The 21,101-nt window shown below is 40.7% G+C and overlaps 1 protein-coding gene across 1 annotated transcript; it reads left to right on the top strand.

Annotated features, from left to right (window-relative positions):
• The first annotated feature begins 1,098 nt into the window (after window positions 1–1,098).
• Window positions 1,099–2,631, top strand: LOC147433700 (class I heat shock protein-like). Its single transcript, XM_086490336.1, has 3 exons — window positions 1,099–1,302; window positions 1,600–1,647; window positions 1,716–2,631. Exons 1-3 carry the CDS (start codon window positions 1,238–1,240, stop codon window positions 1,861–1,863), a joined length of 261 nt encoding a protein of 86 aa, XP_086346462.1. The 5' UTR covers window positions 1,099–1,237; the 3' UTR covers window positions 1,864–2,631.
• Window positions 2,632–21,101: the final 18,470 nt, after the last annotated feature.

Genomic DNA, 21,101 nt, shown 5'->3' with positions numbered 1-21,101 from the left:
GGTTTTGGTTTCTTGACATCCATTTAGCAAATATGTGTGACGTTTTAATTTCGGATTATCAAGAGTTGGAATTTCAAAATTCTACAAAAGAGAATTCCATAGCGACAAGAAAGGTTCCCAATGAATAGGCTTCTGCAAGACAAAATTTTGCAATGCACATTTTGTACGATAGAATTTCATAATTCAATTTTTTACAATACAAAATGTTGTAAGACACATTTTTACGGGGCAAAATTAGACAAGACAAGATTTTGTAGGACAATTTTTTGTAGTGTAGGATTCTCATAGGTAGAATTACACAACTCTTAAACTAGATTCCAAACTTTGCATTTTTTGGTTCAATGTTTGAAAGCTAACATTTGAGGGATTGGATGTCAATTGTTAAATGTTAGTTTTTGAGATATCTACTAAGTATAAGAATTTTTGGATGGAGTTTTCTTTGAATTTGAGGAATTTTCTTGGAACTATGGTTCTATATACCCACTTTTATAGGAGTTAAATTGGATGTCTCTCTATTTGATAGGATCCTACCTTGGCATGTTTCCAAAAAAGATGAGTACATATATTCATATTCAAGTGGAAGGAAGTGGGAAGGAGGTGCAGAAAAGTTTGGGATTGCACATCTCCCATTCTACTTGGAAAGACTTTAAAAAATAAGCCAAGCTTTTCCTTACACACAAACTTTCTCCAAGTCAAGACACAAACACCATACATTCTCTTACTTCTTGACTCCGGCTTACTTTGCGTTGAGGTTATGGGTACGAAGAGAGTCGGGGAGTACATGGTTCAAATGCAAAAACCCTTCCCGTCAAGCTTTCAAAAATTGAATGGAAAGCAAGTAAAAAAGTCTAATAGATGCACAAAAGGAAAACATAGGTCGTATTTGACCTTCAAGGACGATAATGAAATCTCTTTATCTATCACTCTCAAGAAACATGGAAAAGCATCAAAGCAAAGGTTGCCTATTATGCAGCGATGCATAGCTTTCTCATGACAAGCATTATGATGAAAGATGAGCATAACACTTAAAATCATACGGAAAGAAGGGCATAGGAGACACTCTTACAAGCCCTTATAGGGAGAAGGGGAGCACCCTCAACCACGTCTCACAAATGTCGCAAGCTACACCTTGCACTACAACGGCGATCTCCCTTTCCGACCCTTCGAGTCTTTGCTGTTCGACCCCTTCTCCTTCTCTTCCTCCTCCGCTTCCCTGAGCACCCTTCCTTTGCCCGTGATGTTGCCGCCGTCGCAACACGCAGGTGGACTGGGACTCCCACATCTTCAAGGCCAAACTGCCAGGTACGACTTCCTTTTGCCCTTGCCCACCTGCATCATCTTCGTGGCAGAAGCATGCGTGCATTTAATTTAAGGTTGAGAGTTTGTGGATTGACTACGCTATGCATGCACGAGCTCAGGGTGTTAGTTGTGCATTTCCTGCGCTGCGGGTTTCCTATGGCCCTTGTCTTCAAAGGCGCAGTATTTAGGCATTGGAATGCTCTTGCTGAGGAAAAAAAACACATCCCAACCATGCGATGTAATTTCCCCCTGAACCATCTGTTGCGCTAAGCTATGTCAAATCTGTGTAATGTTGTGCAGGGTTGGCCAAGGTGCAGGTGGAAGATGGGTGTGTGCTGCAGATCAGCAGTGAGCGCAAGAAGGAAGAGAGCTCGTCCGACGACCCGCTGGCACCACGTGGGGCGGGCACAAGGCAGGTTTCTGCGACGCTTCCGCCTGCCTGACAATGCCAAAGTGGAGCAGGTGCAAGCTGCCATGGAGAATAGCGTGCTTACCGTGACGGTGCCCAAGATGGCCCTGCCTGAGCCCAAGTCCTCTGTTAAGTCCGTCGACATATCTGGCTGAATGAACCATATTGAGGTCGCACTCAGCTCTGCTGCATATTTTGTATCGCATATCGCATTTATGGTGTAGGGAATGGACATTGGGAGGCGCATTCTGCAGGTCAAGCGACCGGCGGTAGCCGGGAGCCTGCTATTGCAAAATGGGTCGACCAATGCCCATTCCCGGCCGTCATGGTTGTTGGGAGGGTGCCAAGTTAGCAGGCAGAATATCGTATGCTGTGCATTGCTTACACAAGCAGCCAGAATTTTGAGGCTCAGATTCCGCTGGTGTCTCCCTGTTGTAGTCAGTCACCCACTGGTTGCAGAAGCAGCCGACGAGCGACTGTGACGGAACATGTCAACAAAAGAATACAATACTGTTGATGATGAAGAATCCCATTACCAAATGTAGTCGTTCAAAGTTTGCTTTCTAAACCTAAGAATTCTAAATAATCCATCTTCACAAAGAAGTTTCTCTTGCTCATGAATTATGATGAATGAGATCAATAAATGACCTCCATGAAAAACCACCCAAGAAGCGTAGCTCAGTTAGTGAGACCTTTGCAATGTAACCCCAAGGTTGAGGAGTGAGACCTTTGCGATGTAACCCCAAGGTTGAGGATTTGAGGCTCACGGGTTGCATTCTCTTTGGTGTATTCTCCTCCCCTATTGGGGGTGTTTCCCACGGTTGCCCCTCGTGGTTGTAATGTACAGCAATGTATAGTTGTAAATACATGATATGTGTAAAAAGTTTCTCCCTACTACCTTCCCCGTGTTGATGGCTTTAAGAAAAGAAAAATAACTATCCTCCACCCTCAATCCAATTTTAGGCATGGTATAACATCTTTTGGAACAAATTTATAATCGACACGTTGGCATGATATACCACCACTGAAACATGCTTTTTTTTTTGTGCCCTTGTAAAACGGAGCGAAAGGTCTCTTGCACCGTCCATTCCCTCTAATAATATGTGACCACATGATAGCTAGCAATGACGGGAGCCATGGTGGAATTGTGCTTTACAGGGAATGACTATTGTATGACCAATTGCGGTCCTTGTGACCACATGACAGCTAGCAATGACGGGAGCCATGGTGGAATTGTGCTTTACAGGAAATGACTATTGTATGATCAACCGTGGTCCTTGTCAAGGGAAGGGAGGCTAAAACAAACCATTCTGATTGGGAAAGGGAGGCCAAAACAAACCATTATGATTGTTGATGTTCCAAATTGCTTGCACAATAGTGTTGTTGAAGTGATGCAAGTTCTAACTACATGACCAACAATTCCAAATGCTGATATGTTTGCACAACATATCATCCGACGACTACATTGGGCTCAAAACCATTTTGTTCTCAACGTTGATGTATCTCAATTGGAGATGTAGCAATCAATCTCACCATCTACTTTACGTTTCAACTTGTAAACAACTTCGTCCATGTGTCATTTTCTATCAGTGCATCATATTATGATTGCATGGAAGCCATCCAATCTTTTGAATTATGTGCTTTATATAAAATTAAAAAAAGAGGCTCCTTCTCATCACATAAACTAGAAATAGCCAAATCATAAAATCTGACGCAGAAGATACATGGTGAGAGTGCATTAAACTCATGAGACATATACTCCCCCCTCGATCTGAATGGAGGGTGCCCATAGTACATTTAGAGACATTTCCAACCATAGCTTAGCTATGCTTGAAACACATGAAGTCTTCAAACTTAGCTTTAAGTGGATACACCCACGCATGCCTAGAGTAAGCATTAATGAACCCACAAAGTAGAGGTATATGCCTAAGAATGGAGTTTACATAGGCCCACAAACATCACTATGCACAAGTTGCCACCTGCATGTAGCCCTTATTAAACCATATTTTTAAAACTTTGAATGTTGCATCGTATCCAAAATGCATCCTTCACAAACATGCTTAAACGGTGCTTCAAGAGGTAGTAAAGAAGCAACCATATCAGATTTTTGCAAATGCAGCAAACTGGCACAATTCAAATGCCTAAAACATGCATGCCAAAGATTTGCATCTGAAACAACCTTTGAATACATAAGTGTATTTGCGAAATTTTGCCCACACTTGTTATACAAAGTGAGCTTACCCCCAACAATGGTGCCAATGTTTGTAGGTCATAGCATAGCTCAATCCATTGACATAATGTCAACCCATTGGATTGAAACTCGGCTAGTGCATGGAGTCAAGAGAAATGCAAGAAGAGGATCATAATCAAGAGAGAGAAGAAGAACGGAATGCAATGTTAATAGAGAGTGCTACTCAATGCTTACTCTCTAATCTACTTTAATCTCACAGATCAAGTGGACAATGGTGCACATTCTCATCAATCATTCACACACATAGATCAAAAGCTCAAAGAGATCACAAATCAAGTGAAAGAGAAGAGAATGAGAGTGAGAAGAAAAAATTAGAGACTAATTAATGCTTAACCACACACCATTAACACAAATGACAAAGAGATAGAAAAGTAAGAGCACTTAGCTTTTCATTTCATGGCATAGAAAATAGTAGATCCTCAAATCCACCTAAGCGATTTCAACTAGGATTGGACTATGTCATGTTGACTGATTATGGTAAACCATCTTGTTCTTCCAAAGAAGCCATGCAAATGGATGACAAAGGCAAGTGGGAGCAGGTCATGCAATTAAAGTATGACTAGATTGTCAACAATGAGACATAGGACTTAGTTAAGTTACTAGAAGGGAAGCAGACCTTACCTCAATGGGTTTAAAAGAAGAAGTTTACATCTGAGGATCCCAAGCCTAAGTACAAGGTTAGATTGGTTGCTAAGGGGTTCAAGTAGCAAAAGGGATGTGATATTTTGATGAAATCGTCTGGCTCATGGTCAAGATGACTACAATGTGTATAGTTCTTGGACAAGTAGCCATTGAGGACATGGAGCTAATTCAAATGGATGTGAAGACAATCTTTCTTCATGGGGATCTTGAAGAGGATGTTTATATAAATTCCCCCTGAAGATTTTGAGTAGCTTAATAGGGAGGAGCTTGTATGCAAAATCAAGAAAGTTCTTTATGGCTTAAAGCAAGGTTCAGGCAATGGTATCAAAAGTTTGTTGCTTTTATGAGGTCCCAAGGGTTTAGAAGGAGTCAAGAGGATCATTGCTTGTATACACAAAAATTCAATGATGGTTCGCTGCTCATTCTCATCTTATACGTAGATGACATGCTAATTGCAAGAAATTCCAGTGAGGAGATTGCCAAAATTGAATCAAATAATGAGCCAAAACTTTTCTACAAGTTATTTAGGAGAAGCGGATCATTTTCTTGGTATGTGTATCAAGAGAGAAAGGGGCATTCTTGAGATGTCTCAGGAATCTTACATCCACAAGATCTTGCAGTGCTTCAATATGCAGGGCAGGAAGCAGTAAGTACCCCATTGTACATCATATTAGAAACTAAACAAGAAAGATTCTCCCTAGTCAACTGCTAAGAGAGTAGAACTAGCAAATGTGCCATATTCTTTAACTGCGGTAGTCTTATACATACTATGCACCTACAAGGGTAGACATTGCATTTGTAGCAAAAGTGGCAAGTTTATATATGGCTCATCCTAGGAAGAAGCATTGGATAGTAGTGAAGCATATCCTCAAGTACTTGAAGTGTACAAGAAGAAAGTTCTTACGATTCATGTAATGCCATATATCTAATGTTGGTTACACGTGTGCGGATTATGTGGGTTGCAAAGATAGCAGGAGGTCTACATCTGGCTACATATTTGTATTTAAGAGGAGCCATTTCTTGGAGGTCATCTCTCTAAGATTGTACGTCTACTTCTGCTACAAAGGCTAAGTATGTTGCAGCATCAGATGCTAGCAAAGAAGCCATATGGTTGGCACATCTAGTGGGAGACTTAAAATTCAGCAGATTCCAATTTTGTATTATGATAGTCAGACTACCATTGCTTTGGCAAGAAATTCTGAGTTTTAATCCAAGTCAAAGCATATTGAGGTGAAGTATCATCTCATTTGGAATGTGTTGACGAATGAACGGTTGGAGGTTATCAAGGTCCACATTGATGACAAAATGGAGGATATTGGCAATACCTCCCACTTGGAGCCACCACAACAGAAGAAGCATATCCTAAATTTTTTGAATCAACAAAAATGTGGGCATCAAAATACTAACAGCGGTTAAAAGTATTTGTGCTACAATGGGAAATGTTGTATATGTTCATGGTGGTCAGAAGTATAAAAATAAATTCCATGCATGCTATACACTTCACTCCAAGCTTGTAAATATGCAAATAATTTTTCTTTTTATTCTTGCTCTCTACAACTTCCTCTCTAGTAGAAGACTCCATAGGGTAGGACGAGTTGCACCTGAAGCTCCACTTAGCCAAATCTTTTGTAGTAGAGACTTGCCCTCTATATGTAGACATCTTGCTACTATGTGCACTCTAGATTAGCAACATTCTAGGCATCTAATTCTCTAGGCCTTTAGACCTACTAAATCATATGTCTTGTCAATTCTATTGGTGGAAACATCAAGACTATGTCTTGGTATGATTAAAGATATGGTGAATGCTTTGTGATGTCATACTAGGTCGTTTAGATTTTTATGAGTTGTCTTTCAATATAGTATTTATGGTGCACTTACATGTGAATTCATACTCTTGTTATGGCTTGTTCTCATTGATGATTGCTTATGCTAATGCTCTAGGATTTCTTGAGGAGCTTTTGACTCTCTTGCAAGGATATTATAGGTCATCTTGTCATGATAAATAAAATTAGTCCTTCTACTAGGCAGTCCAAACTTCATTCACCTTTAGATATCCATGGTTTAGCAAGGGTTCGACAGAAATTAACATTGCTTTCACTTATGTTTTAAGGAATGTGAGGTCCAGCTTGGACTTTAGTCTTTAATATGCACATTGTTGTCAAAGCTCAAATGTCTACGACTTTGCATTGGTTCCATGAGCCTACTGGTACAACCCTATGTTGGTTTATGCTCAAAAAATTTAGTTTGTCAAAAGAAGATTTTGCCAATGTGATTCCTTTCGAGGTTTTTACAGGAAATTTACAAATGCTAAGTGGACTTGAATGGTGCTAAAAATTTACAACCACTAAGTGGACTTATGGTTTTCTTAATTAAATGATTATAACACATTTGACATGATAAAAGAGAAGATACACTACGTGGGCAGGATGAATTGGAAATGAGGAAGGGGCCATCCAATTGTGTGTGGCGTGATTATTTTTCACTTTATCGACTTTCAATGAAAGGTATGCCTCTTATTGGAAATAGGGTTGCAGAGAAACGCACACAGCTTGGAGAGGCGCAGGAAGCTCAAGCCACACATCTGAGAGTGTGTTACTTAGTGTGCAATGGAAAAGATGGATAGCCCTAGAGTGATGGGCGTATATACAATGCACGAGGAAAAAACCTCCTAAAGAGGGAAAAAATGCCCCAGCGGTCCTAGTGTGTTCACTCACATCACTACCACATGTATATGGTAACAAATCCCCCCTGGAGTGATGTTGTGAACAAGATCTGGCACATGAGTAAAGGGAAGTACCATGCCCTGAGGACATGATCACTCCACAAAGGGGAGTAAGCCCAAAGCTTTGCAGAAAGCTTCGATCTTCTCACGAGACAATGCCTTTGTGAAAATATCTGCAAGGTTGTCCTATGTTGGCACATAAGCCAAGCTGATCTCTCCTGTCGAGAGCCTCTCCCTAACATAGTGGTAATGCACCTCAATGTTCTTTGTGCGAGCATGAAAAACTAGGTTCCTCGCAATTGCCAATGCGCTCTGACTTTCAATGTAGATAGTGTTGGCAGTGTCCTATCCAACACCCAAATCAACCATAAGGCGTCTGAGCCATACATACTCAATCATACCTGTAAATACTTCCCTGTACTCAGCCTCACAAATAGAAGTGGCCACATTAGGTTGCTTCTTGCTCAACCATGATATACATGAACTGCCAAGCATGAAACAAAAGCCACTTGTGGACACTCGCGTGTCAAAACAACCAACCCAATCTGAGTCTGAAAAAGCATGTAAGTCTGGCGGCAATGATCCCCCCTCGGGATAAAACAAGCCAAGATGTAAAGTGCCACTAAGGTAGCAAAAAATCCTCTTGACAACTTGCCAATGCTTAGACCCTGGTCTATGCATAAATCTGCTGACATGTGAGACTGCAAACTGAATATCCGACCTCGTGTTGCATACATAAATGAGGCATCCAACAACAGTTTGGTAAAGAATGACATCTGCAGGATCACCAACATCATGAAGACTCAATTTTAAACTTGTTTCCATGGGAGTGGCAATAGGTTTGCAATCCTCAAGTCCAAACTTACATAGCAATGTCTCTATGTAACTTTTCTGACACAAGGCAATACCACCATCACACTGCTTAAACTATATGCCCAAGTAATGATGCAACAACCCAAAATCTTTCATCTTGAAAGTAGCATTCAAATCAGCCCTAAATTCAGCAATATGTCTCTCATTTGGTCCAGCGATCAGCAAATCATCTACATAAAGAACCACAATGAGAAGTACATCACCCTCACGCTTTACATACAATGTGCTTTCTATTGGACTGTTACGAAAGCCTCGTTTGACCAAATGAGTGTCACCTTTCTCATACCAAGCACGAGGAGATTGCTTCAACCCATACAAAGCCTTCTTACGTCTACACACTTTGTCCTCTTGTCCTTTCTTGACAAAACCACGAGGCTGCGTTACATAAATTTCCTCAAATATGTCACCATTCAAGAAAGCAGTAACATTGTTTGATTGATGTACATCCCAACCAAAATGAGCTGCCAATGCACATAGAAAACGCACAATAGTCATACGACAAGTGGGAGCAAAAGTCTCTTCATAATCTATGCCTTTTTGCTGTGCATAACCCTTTGCAACAAGTCGAGCCTTATGGCGATCGATCTCACCATCCGGCTTGCTCTTCAACTTGTAAACCCACTTCGTACCAAGGGCCTTTTTGTCAGGAGGCAAATCACATAAAGTCCATGTGTCATTTTCTATAAGTGCATCATATTCTGATTGCATGGCAGCCATCCAATTTTTTGAATTTTGTGCTTCATCAAAAGACAGAGGTTCCTCAACATCATGTAAGCTAGACACAGCCAAAGCATAACAATCTCATGCATAAAATGCATGGCGAGAGCCTAAACGAGTACGATTAGACAAAGGTGCATCCAATTTACTGTCATGCAATGTATGCACGAGCCATTTTGGCATACATCTAGCCTGCTCATTTTCAGCCCTTTCCTCATCAAGTACATCATGTACATCTGCATCAGTAATAGGCTGATCTGTAACATTTTTAAAGCCCCATAGGTTGTACATTTGCCTCATTGGAATTTACATTCGAACTTCCACCACTAAAAAGAGGCAAAAAAGTGTCATAAATGTCCTGTGAGCTTACATTACTGTCTCTAGTACATGACAGCAAGGGCTGAACAAAATCTTCCACAAACACTACATCCTATGAAACCAAAATACGCTTTGTTTGCGGATTATACAACCTGGAACCTTTGCTTTCAGCACTATAACCAACAAAAATACATTTGACAGCCTTATCATCCATTTTTTGCGATGTATTTGTGGCACCAAAGCATATGCCAAACAGCCAAAAACACGCATGTGGTCAATAGAAGGCTTTCTATCATGCCATGCTTCATATGAAGTAATAGACTGCAAAGCTTTTGTAGGACACCTGTTAAGTACGTAAGTGGCACACATGATGGCCTCAAGGCAAAAAGAATGCGGCAAAACTTGACTTTTGACCATACATCGTGCCATTTCCGTAAGTGACCTGTTTTTCCTATCAGCAACACCATTTTGTTGAGGTGTATAAGGCACTGTACATTGGTGTTCTCCCACGACTCGCCAGAAATGCATTAAATTCATGAGACATATACTCCTCCCCACGATGGGAACGGAGGGTGCCCATAGTACATTTCGATACATTTTCAACCATAGCCAGAAATTGTTTGAAGCACATAAAAACTTCAGACTTTGCTTTAAGCGGAAATACCCATGCATGCATGGAGTAATCATCAGTGAAAGTCACGAAGTAAAGATAATTGCCCAAGGACGGAGTTTGCATGGGTCCGCAAACATCACTATGCACAAGCTGCAACCTGCATGTGGCCCTAATTGAACCATCCTTTGGAAACTTCGAACGTTGCATCTTACCCAAAATACAGCCTTCACAAACATGTTTGGCAGAGGCGGCAAAGAAGCAACCATATCAGATTTCTGCAAATGCAGCAAACTGGCAAAATTCAGATGTCCAAAACGTGCATGCACAGTTTTGCATGTGAAACATCCCTTGAATCTGCAACTGTATTTGCAAAATTTTATCCACACTTGTCCTACAAAGTGAGCTTATACAACCCACGACACAAAAGGCCAGATGCAACAATTTCATCACCAAAAATGATATCATGAACTGTACACGTACATCTGTCATCCACAAATTTGACTACTGGTCCAAGTCTAGCAAGTGCGGATACAGACAAAAGATTCGTCTTGATCCCAGGTACATAAAGTGCATCAACAAGTGTGAAAGAACTACCATTTGCAGCAGTAAGAATAATCTTTCCAACCCCTTGACTCGATAAGAGGCATTGTTGGCACAAGTGACTGCATTCCCATGAGGAACAGACTCAAGAGAGGTGAACAATTCACGATGTGAGGTAATGTGCTTTGTAGCACCACTGTCGAAATACCACACATGTGAATCTGCAACAATTGACACGCATGCATCATGGACATCAGGATTGTAAGTGCACTCTGCACTAAAAGCCCATTCCACATCAACATCAACATCACAATCTCCTTTCACAGAAGACTCAACAATGGCTGCATTTGTAGTGGAGCCAGCATTTGCAGTGGAATCACCCTCTTTCTTCTTAGCCTCTTTGGCCTTCAACTTAGGACACTGCTTGATCAAGTGATCATTAGCTTTAGAATAATGGAAACGCATCTTCTTTTTGTCCTTATCACCAGAATTTCCAGACGAATTGCTGCCAGCAGAAGCATTAGGAACAGAAGCTTTGCCACTCGTCGCAGCAAAACCATAAGAAGTGGTTGCATTGCTGTTACCACCTTTCTTTGAGAAGCAATAAAAGCCTGTTCAACTGCACGCTGCCTAGTCCTGTTTTTTTGGAAAGTGGCTCTTGCAACAGCAATGTGCATAATGCATCAAACTTGACAACTTCAGGATTTCTTTAAGCCATAAGTCTCCAAGTACTCACAAAAGTCTGGTAAGGCATCAAGAACAGTCTGCACAAGGGAATTGTCTAAAATGACTTCACCTGCAGAAATAAGTTGCTCATCGATATCCTTTACACCAGCAAGGAAAGTATCCATATCATCTTCCTCATGCATAATCTTCGATTCCAGCTCTTTACGCAGCAAAGCAATTTTAGCCTCATTGCGGCTTGCATAAAGACCTGCTAGAATATCCCAAGCCTGTTTTGCATATTTTACTGAACAAATGCGAGGAGTAAAGGTGCACTTCACAGACAACGCAATCAACGCATGAGCCTATGCATCCTTTACATCCCAACGAGCTTGTTCTGTTGTAGGCAAAACAACTCTAATAGAAGCAATCCTTGCAGCAAGACCTACAACATCCTCAACATCGCCTACATCCTCAGAACTAGGACGTATATCAATGCTCTCCACAATATTCTAGACGCCCTTTGACACAAGAACATGTAAGCTCACATAGGGTAATTGTCCCCATCCAATCTTTCCTCAGCAGCAAACATCTTGAACATATGTGTGTTGTTGTCAGCCATGGAAAATGTATGCACTTGATGTGAAAACTGCCCGAAATGAGGAGAAATCGAGAGAGACCAGCACGTGCTATATAGCACAGCCCACAGTAGACTGTATGGGACCTGTTATGTAGTAATTGGTGCTGACAAAAATTCTACACAAAATGACAAAATTGCTTGTGCAAACCTGGTTGTAGTGGAAATGGAGGTCGAAATGAGCCCGAATCGGAGAAAGTGAGCAGGCGTGTGCTGGAGCTGCTAGCGACTAAGCCCAAAAGGACGCAACCTGCTCTGATACCAATTGTTGGATTGGGATTGTAGAGAAACGCACACAGCTTGGAGAAGACGAAGGAAGCTCAAGGCACACACCTGAGAGTGTGTTACTTAGTGTGCAATGGAAAAGATGGATAGCCCTAGAGTATGGGCGTATATACAATGCACGGGGGGGAAAACCTCCTAAAGGGGGGGAAAAATGGCTCGGCGGTCCTACTGTGTTCACACACATCACTACCACATGTATATGGTAACACCTCTTACACTCTAGTTTTGAAAGTTCCTCCCTTCAACGTAAGATTATCTTCCTTGTGTTTGTTCCTATCATGTTTGTGTGGCTGTGTTTTGAGTAAAGAAGATATATTGGTGCTCTGGGAAGATGGGAAATACATACAAAATATTGTATAGAGGGCTTTGTTACTCGAGATAGTTCATAGAGAGCTTTTTGTGGGCACTGTTGGGGGAATTTTTTAGGGAAGTATAGAGGATCTAGTATATTTGTTGGTGGCATAGTGATTCGGTTATAATCTCACTTCTGATTCTCTTTAATTGATGGAATCTTTAACCATACTTTTTCGTGAACGATGGTTGAAACTGCAAATGATGTATTGATCATGGAAGTTGATGTTATTGTGTTGTTCTTTCACCTTCAATGATTGCTTCTCTATTCGCACAATAGTTTTGATCACATGCTCGTTACTTACTGGGTTTTCTTTATCTCTACATACATAGGTCATACATATTGTATAGTTCCTACAAGTGCTCATGTCGCTAATATCATTACAAGCCCAAATTAAAAAAACTCTCCTTTGAAATGTGTACTAATTGAGATTAGTGACTTTGCAATCTTCTTCAAAGACAAGAAAAGATGTTGTAAAATGTGAGGCTATTTTAGAGATGGATGTGGAGTCAAAGAAGCATATTGATAGTAAGTTTTCTTGTGGTATCTTTTGGGGATCATAGAAGAAGTTATTTTTCATGTAATTAAGAGAAGAGTTTATGTATATGAAGATCTATGGAGTGAATGTTGTAGTGTTTGAAGACTACATAGAAAACAAGAAGTTTGTAGAAGCTGATCTAACTTTGTCATTTAAAGTTAAGTTTGAGAAGGGAGAAGAGAGAAATCTTGCCGGTCCCAAAACGAAGTGTGTGTCTTTGCTTCATATCACTGATTTGTTAGGAGTTCACGCCAAGGTTTGGTATAGAAGGAAAGTTTGTTGCCAAAATACTCAAAGTTAGTTTTGACGAATTCTTGGAATTTTGGATATCATCAAGATACAATCACAATAGTCATAGGGCAACCTTTGGTGAGCCAATTTGTAGGTAAGCTCTCTATTTGAAGCTATGTTAGAATTGAGGGTGCTTCAACAAAGAAAAACATAGAGTGGATGGAGGCATATAAACATTGTATATAGATTCTAGTACTATAGTGTCACATATATTTGCATTCCTCATTTGCTCGAGTTTTTATATAGAAGTTAGGATTATATCTTTTTTGGATGAGCTTGCTGAGCAAGATGCAAGAGGAGTGAAAAATTCTTTTGGCACTATGGTTTTCCTAATCATCAAAGGTGAGAACGTGAAAGAGAAAGTGGGACTCAACTCACAGTAAGCTTCTTGTGGCTGATGGTGCAATGAGAGCAACTATGACAACTATTCTATTCTTTTCTTTTTGTTTCTTCTTTTGCAAAATTGCCTAAAACAATTTATTTTTTTGTTAGATTCTTTGTTAATGCACGATTGTTTGGTGACATAGAAGGTTAAGACGTTACTTTCAAAAAGTCTTTTGTGATTTATACTATGAAAACAAAATTGTTACTAGGGAGCTGCTAGCATCCACAATACGCAAGTGGAATTTCAAGCTGAGCATTACCAAAATTAGGTTTATCTTGGGAAAAAAACGACAGGAAGTTGAGAAAACTTGGAAGGAACGGAAGCTTATTTGTGTGAATATCTATAAATAGGTTTATCTTGATGTCTGGCTTATGTACAAATTTGTATAGGGTGAACAAAAACCCTAGCTAGTATATTGTGATGCAAGGTGGAACCATACATAAAATATGGTACATAAGGTACACAATCCTGTACAAATTGAGGTTTAAGGTACGTTAAAAAAGAACATTGGTAGAATACCTATAAAAATAGAGAAAAGTAGGAATTTTACAATAAAAACCTACAAACATAAACTATTACTCTATATAGCTCATTGGAGGGAGCTACCTACATCAAAAATCAATCAAGTGACTTGTGAAAAACCGGTGACGGCTATGCTGATGACAATTTCACAATATCTATTACCATGTACACATGCTTCAAACTGTTTGTGACCTATATGATGATATGCTCTCAATTTCAAAACCAGAAAGTGACATTTGACAAATTCTCATCGCCAAGGCTATAAGAACTTAGAAGTAATGAAAGACTCAAGAAGTAATCAACAATTGTAATGATTCTCAAGTTATGATGCAGACTCAAGTTGGCTTCAAACTATAGTAAAAGGCTTAAAAACCCTCGCCCAACTTAAGCAACCTCACATAGATAGCTAGGCTTGGGAATTAGTGAAACATACATTTGGATCCTATATGTATGGTATGGATCTATATTGCACGGACATACTATATGGATACGATTGCATGGACATACTATATGGATACGACTGTGACTATGTACAATGAAACCTTGTATTGCACGGACATACTATATGGATACGATTTGTGACTATGTACAATGAAACCTTGTTGTGACATAGTATTTGTTTGTGTACAAATCTACATATATGTCTAGAAAAGGAAAAAAGGATAATATAGATATTACAACTTGTTTTGTGTAATTTTTTTGCAAGCTTTTGGATTACTTTTACTTGGTGTGTGATGTAGTGTATTTGGTTGTGTTATAAATTACACGAATTGAATCGAGTATTAATTTAAGTTGTGTGGACATTATCTTTGTTTGTTTTCTTCTCTATCTTCTTGTTTAAACTACCTTTTTTATTAAGGATGAGGGGTTCAACTATTACAATTATGTACGATTTTGCCCTTTCTTTCTATTTCTACTCAATTTCGTGTGTTTGCCTTTTTTTTTTTGGTTGATCTCTACTTTTTAATGCTATCTACCTTCAACTCGTGGTTGGCTTTGTAATGGACAAAAATTGGATGTTAGATATCAAAGTTTCAAGTACTTTTTTAGATGTAAATCTGGACAATATACAGATGTGGTTGTTATGCTCTACTTTCTTGGTGGTTTGACACACATAGTCGCTCATTTTCTTCAAGTTTCTTTCCTGGTGATTTGATACAAAGAGTCGCTCATTTGCTTCATTGTTTGGTTGGATCTATGGTGTCACAAGCATTGTCAAAATGGATTTCAAAAAGTGTTATTGAAGGTACTTTGAAGCCACCTTTAGTTGTTACTATCCAGTGCCTCTCAAAAGGCAAAAAACATCTTTTTTGTATGTTTGAGAGTTGCACAACAAGCTTATAAAGCCTTCCTTCATAGCCTCTTTCAATATCACAATTTCGTGCAATCCAAGAATAAGCTCCTCATAATCTATGGCTCCGGTTCCCTTGTGAACATTGACAAATTAGCCACATCCACCCCCCATCTCAGAAAAAAATACATGGGGCATGTGAACAACTTTCAACTCATCAACAAAAAATTTGCAAAAGTAGAACAATCCAAATAGAGAGGGAAGAAGAAGCAAAAGAGAAATTTTATCATAAGAATTGGTTATTGATTAACATGTAAAGAAAATAACATGTAAATAATGCTGGGGTATAAAGCCCAATGTGGTCGCCCAGGTAAGTGGGCGGGCCGCCAGGTATGTACACATATTCTTTTGTTAAAACCTAATAAGAACTCACTATGCTCTACACATTACAGTAGAGCGAGTTCACCATATCGTGGTGCTCTTCTTCTCGCACTCTCTCGCGTCGCACTTCTGCTCGTACTCCTTCAACTGGTATCAGAGCTCAGATCGAGGCTCGGGGCAGCACTACAGGAGGCTAGAGTCACCAGCTCATATTGGAGTGAAATTCGACAGGCGAAGACACGGCCCCAAATCCTGTGGGGTAATTCGAAGGGCTCGGTGTTCTCAGAATTTCATTCTGAGGTCATCTTGGCCACCGTTCGGCTTCGACAAAGGTCTGCGCAGGCCATTTTCGACTACGTGGTCTCGGCGGGTGCAGATCCGACTCTGCAAATTTGGGGTTTTCAGCCTACGACTGCAGGTGCTGAGGATATCGACACTCCCAGAGTGTTGATTTGTGGCTGTCTACACATCGAAGGACGACTCACAGTTCTTGGAGGCGTGTCACATACGACACGGGCGCATCTACACACAGATTGTAGGCGACATCCACTAGTTCATCAGGTAGCTTGTGTTTGCTGCTTGATATTCCAGATTTCATCCTGACATTGCAAGTACTTCCACATGGTATGTATTGTCAGAGATGATGTATGTCTGTTGAGGGTTTGCTGGCTGTGAGTCACGCAACAAACAACCGCCACAGCGGTTACAGCATACAGTGGGAAATTCGTGGATGTATGACTTTGTGGGAAGTCTATGTACTGTCAGATTTACTGCAGCCTTTGTTGAGGGTCGAGTGAGGTTTTATTGAGCTGGGGGATTCTCGAATGTTGAGATCCTTTCGGTGATACAGGTCTTGGAGCGATCCATCGAGCACCCTTAGATAGGCAGCTAGGATGTATTGACTGTGAGTTAGACAGTTGGGATTGCATCTTTGCTTTACTGCCGTTGAGGAATTGTCGCAGTCTATGCTTACAGGACAGTGACAGGACACTCAGAGACAGTACAGGTGCAGGACAGGTTTACCCACAGCTTACAGTGTCAGAGAGACAGTGTTTTTGAGCTGTTTTTTGGTCTGTTTTTGAGTACACCAGAGCCATTTTACAAAGGAGACTCTGCCGAAATTTATGCAGAATCTGAAGCTTTCTTGGTTCATTTGACAGGTTGATATTGGTTCAGAGGTCAGTTTACAGGGGAAACTCTGCCGAATTTTTCCCAGGAAAGTAAACTACTGTGAAGCGTAGCTATGGCTGGATCACAGGACACTGCTCTTTACAATATCAAGAAGCTGGATGGAACCAATTTCCCATTGTGGAAGAAGCAGATTTGGCACGTGTTGGTACAAAAGAAGCAGATAAAACCTATAAAGCTCAAGGGGATAAAACCAGAAGATATGGACGAAGATGAATGGATCGAAATGGATGAATTGGCACTTTCTACCATTATGCTGACTTTGGCAGAAAGCGTTTACTTCAATGTAGCAGACGAGATGTCGGCTTATCAAGCATGGTTAAAGCTGAGTGATCTTTATGAGAAGCAGAGTGCAGCTTCACAGGTATACTGGCTTAAGAAGCTTGTTGACTTGAAGATGAAAGAAGGGACACCTATGTCCAATCATCTGAATGAATTCAACACAATCTATAGTCAGTTGTCAGCTCAAGGTGTCAAGTTTGATGAACCTGTTAGAGCTATGTTCCTGTTGATCACATTGCCGGAAAGCTGGGACACTTTTCGCACAGCTTTGAGTAATTCTGCACCTCCAGATGGTTTGAACATAGCAGGTGTAGAAGGAAGTCTGCTTACTGAAGAAACCAATAGAAAGACAATGGACAAAGGCAAAGGAACAGCCTTAGTTGTCAGGGGAAGGACCAAAGAAAAGTACAAAGGTGGAAAGAGGAATCAGTCTCGTAGCAAGTCCCGCAGTGCTAAAGGCAAGAGTGACATAGAATGCTACCATTGTGGCACGAAGGGTCACATGAAAAGAGACTGCAGAGAATGGAAATCAGAAAAAGGCAAAGAGAAAGCTGAAGACCATGGTGAGAAGAACAAGTCCTCAGTGAAGATTCAAGAAATAAATTTGACAAACACTGTTGCAGAGGATGACAGTCTAGTGTCAGGAGACATCTACTTCTTGAAGAATGCAAAGGACTCAGCTCTTCTTACAACATCTGATGGAAATGCACTGAGTGACTGGATTATAGACTCAGGGGCATCACTTCATGTGTCTCCAAACAAGGAGTGGTTTACCTCTTACGTGACCACTAAAGATCATGTTCGGCTAGGCAATGGGCAGACATGTGAGATCTTAGGTGTTGGAGATGTACAATTGAAGTTTCAGAATGGCTCTTCTTTCACGCTGAAGAATGTGAGACATGTTCCCGCAATTACAAAGAGCTTGATCAGCACAGGTTTACTTGATGATGCTGGCTACGTCACCACTTTTGGACAGAACATGTGGAAGATATCCAAGGGTTCTATGACAGTAGCACATGGAGTAAAGTCTGGAGGACTTTACATGATTTATGTATCAAATGTCTCTAAAAATGTAATCAATGTAACCGAGCAGCCGAACGTTTCTTTGTGGCATAACCGGTTAGGACATATGTCCAAGAAGTGAATGGAAATCTTGTCTCGTTCTGGTTATTTGCCTGGCTTTTCATTTAATGATTTTGAATTCTGTGAACATTGTCTGTATGGTAAGCAAACACAGCAGTCACATAAGCATAGAAGCAGTAGAAGAGATACACAGTTGGCACTTGTTCATAGTGATTTGTGTGGACCTATGCCTAACCTATCTCTAGGGGGAGCTTCTTACTTTATGACATTTATAGATGATTACTTGAGGAAAGTATGGGTTTACTTTCTCAAGCACAAGGATTAAGCGTTTAGTGTTTTCAAAACGTTTGTGACACTTGTGGAGAATCAGAGTGGCAAGAAGCTTAAATGCTTACGCACTGACAATGGTGGAGAGTATGTTTCAAAGGCCTTTCAGGACTTTTGTGAGTCAAAAGGTATAAAACGTGAACTTACTGCTCCTTACAATCCTCCTCAAAATGGTGTTACTGAGAGGATGAATAGGACCATACAAGAGAAGGTCATAAGTATGTTGTCTAATGCACAGCTGCCAAATGGGTTTTGGGTTGAAGCTGTATCAACAGCTGTTCATCTTGTAAATAGATCTCCTAGCAAGGTTTTGCAGAAGGATTCAGTGCCAGAGATGGTATGGTCAGGCAAAATGCCCTCATACAAGCATCTCAGAGTCTTTGGTTGTGAGGCATATACTCACGTTCCAAAGGAATTTAGGAAAAAACTTGAGCCAAAGAGTAGAAAGTGCATCTTTCTAGGCTATGGTAATTCTGGTGAGATGGGGTACAGACTTTGGGATCCCGAACCCAGAAAGGTTGTTCGCAGCAATGATGTTCACTTTAATGAATCCAAATATCATTCTAAACCAGAGAGGGTTGAGGAGATTAGAAGAGTTGTCTTCCAAGAAGATGGACCTACACGTGCAAGACAAAATGTCAGGGCTCAAGAGGAGCAAGGACAGGATAGAGTGGAACCACAGGTTGTGGTTGAGACTGAGCCACCTATTGTGCGTAGATCTGGACGTGTCACGCGACCTCCTGATAAGTTTGTTCCATCTATGAACTATGTCATGTTGACTGATTGCAATGAGCCTTCATGTTACAAGGAAGCAGTGCAAATGAAGGACTCCGGGAATTGGCAATTGGCCATGCAATCAGAGATGACAGCTCTGCATAAAAACCAGACATGGAAGCTAGTTAAATTACCATGGGGCAAAAAGGCTCTACCCTGTAAATGGGTTTACAGGTATAAGATCACCGCTCATGATAGTCAGCCAAAGTACAAAGCAAGGCTTGTTGCCAAGGGCTTTAAGCAAGAACAAGGCATTGACTTTGATGAAGTCTTCTCTCCGGTGGTCAAGATGACTACATTGAGATGCTTTCTTGCATTGGTTGCCATATTAGATTTGGTGTTGCACCAAATGGATGTCAATACAGCGTTCTTGCATGGTGATTTAGATGTGGAAATTTACATGTAGCAGCCAGAAGGGTTTGTTGAGAAAGGCAAGGAAGATTGGGTATGCCAGTTGTTAAAGAGTCTTTATGGCTTAAAACAATCACCGAGGGCATGGTACCATAAATTCCACAAGTTTATGCTTTCTCAAGGCTACAAACGTAGTGAGTTCGATCACTGTCTATATACAAAGAAGGCTAAGGATGGTAGTTGGCTGATCCTTATTTTGTATGTGGATGACATGTTGATTGCTGGCAAGCACTTGGAAGAAATTTCAGCTTTGAAGTCAAAGATGGCAAAATCGTTTGACATGAAAGACATGGGTGAGGCAAGTCATATCCTTGGTATGCGCATTGAGAGAGACAGATCAAAGAAGTTGATTTGGTTATCTCAAACAGAGTATATTGACAAGGTTTTGCAACGTTTCAATATGGAGAAGGGAAAGGCATTGAGTGTTCCATTGCCACCATATGTGAAACTTAGCAAACAAGATTGTCCTGTGTCTGAGGAAGAACGGGCTGAAATGGATAAGATTCCATATGCGTCTGCAGTGGGTAGTTTGATGTATGCAATGATTGCTACTCGCCCAGACATTGCATTTGCAGTGGGAGTAGTAAGCCGATACATGTCAAACCCAGGCAAGAAACATTGGGAGGCAGTGAAAGGAATATTGAGATACCTGAAAGCTACAAAGAGTATGCGTATATGCTATGGGAGTCAGGAGCTAAGTGTAAAGGGTTTTACAGACTCAGATTATGCAGGTGACTTAGACAACCAAAGGTCTACGTCAAGGTATGTCTTTACATTGGCTGGTGGAGCAGTATCATGGCGTTCTAGATTACAAGATTGTGTTACTCAGTCTACTACAGAGGCTGAATATGTTGCAGCATCAGAGGCATGCAAAGAATCAATTTGGCTTAATCGACTAGTAACAGATTTGGGAATCAAAGAAGAGATGCCTGTGTTATATTGTGATAGTCAAAGTGCTATACAATTGGCTCGCAATCCAGTTTATCACTCAAAGACAAAGCATGTGGATGTGAAGTATCATTTCATCAGGGAAATGCTCGAGGATAAGCAACTTCAGCTTGTCAAAGTTCACACCACAGAAAATCCTGCTGATCTACTTACAAAAGGACTTCCCTCAAAGAGCTTTGCGCATTTTCGCAAGCAGTTAGGTGTAGGGTAGTACATCACTTCTCTACATCTCTTGTATATTAGCTTGTATAGTAGCTTCTCTCACACTTAAAGTACCACATTGGACTTTAAGTGGGAGGTTGTTGGGGTATAAAGCCCAATGTGGTCGCCCAGGTAAGTGGGCCGGGCCGCCAGGTATG

This window comes from Adiantum capillus-veneris, chromosome 19, assembly GCF_014529385.1.
Source record: "Adiantum capillus-veneris isolate H3 chromosome 19, ASM1452938v2, whole genome shotgun sequence".
In the NCBI taxonomy this organism is placed as follows: domain Eukaryota; kingdom Viridiplantae; phylum Streptophyta; class Polypodiopsida; order Polypodiales; family Pteridaceae; genus Adiantum; species Adiantum capillus-veneris.
The sequence above is the reverse complement of the archived record's forward strand: the minus strand, read 5'-3'. Positions and strand labels throughout refer to the sequence as shown.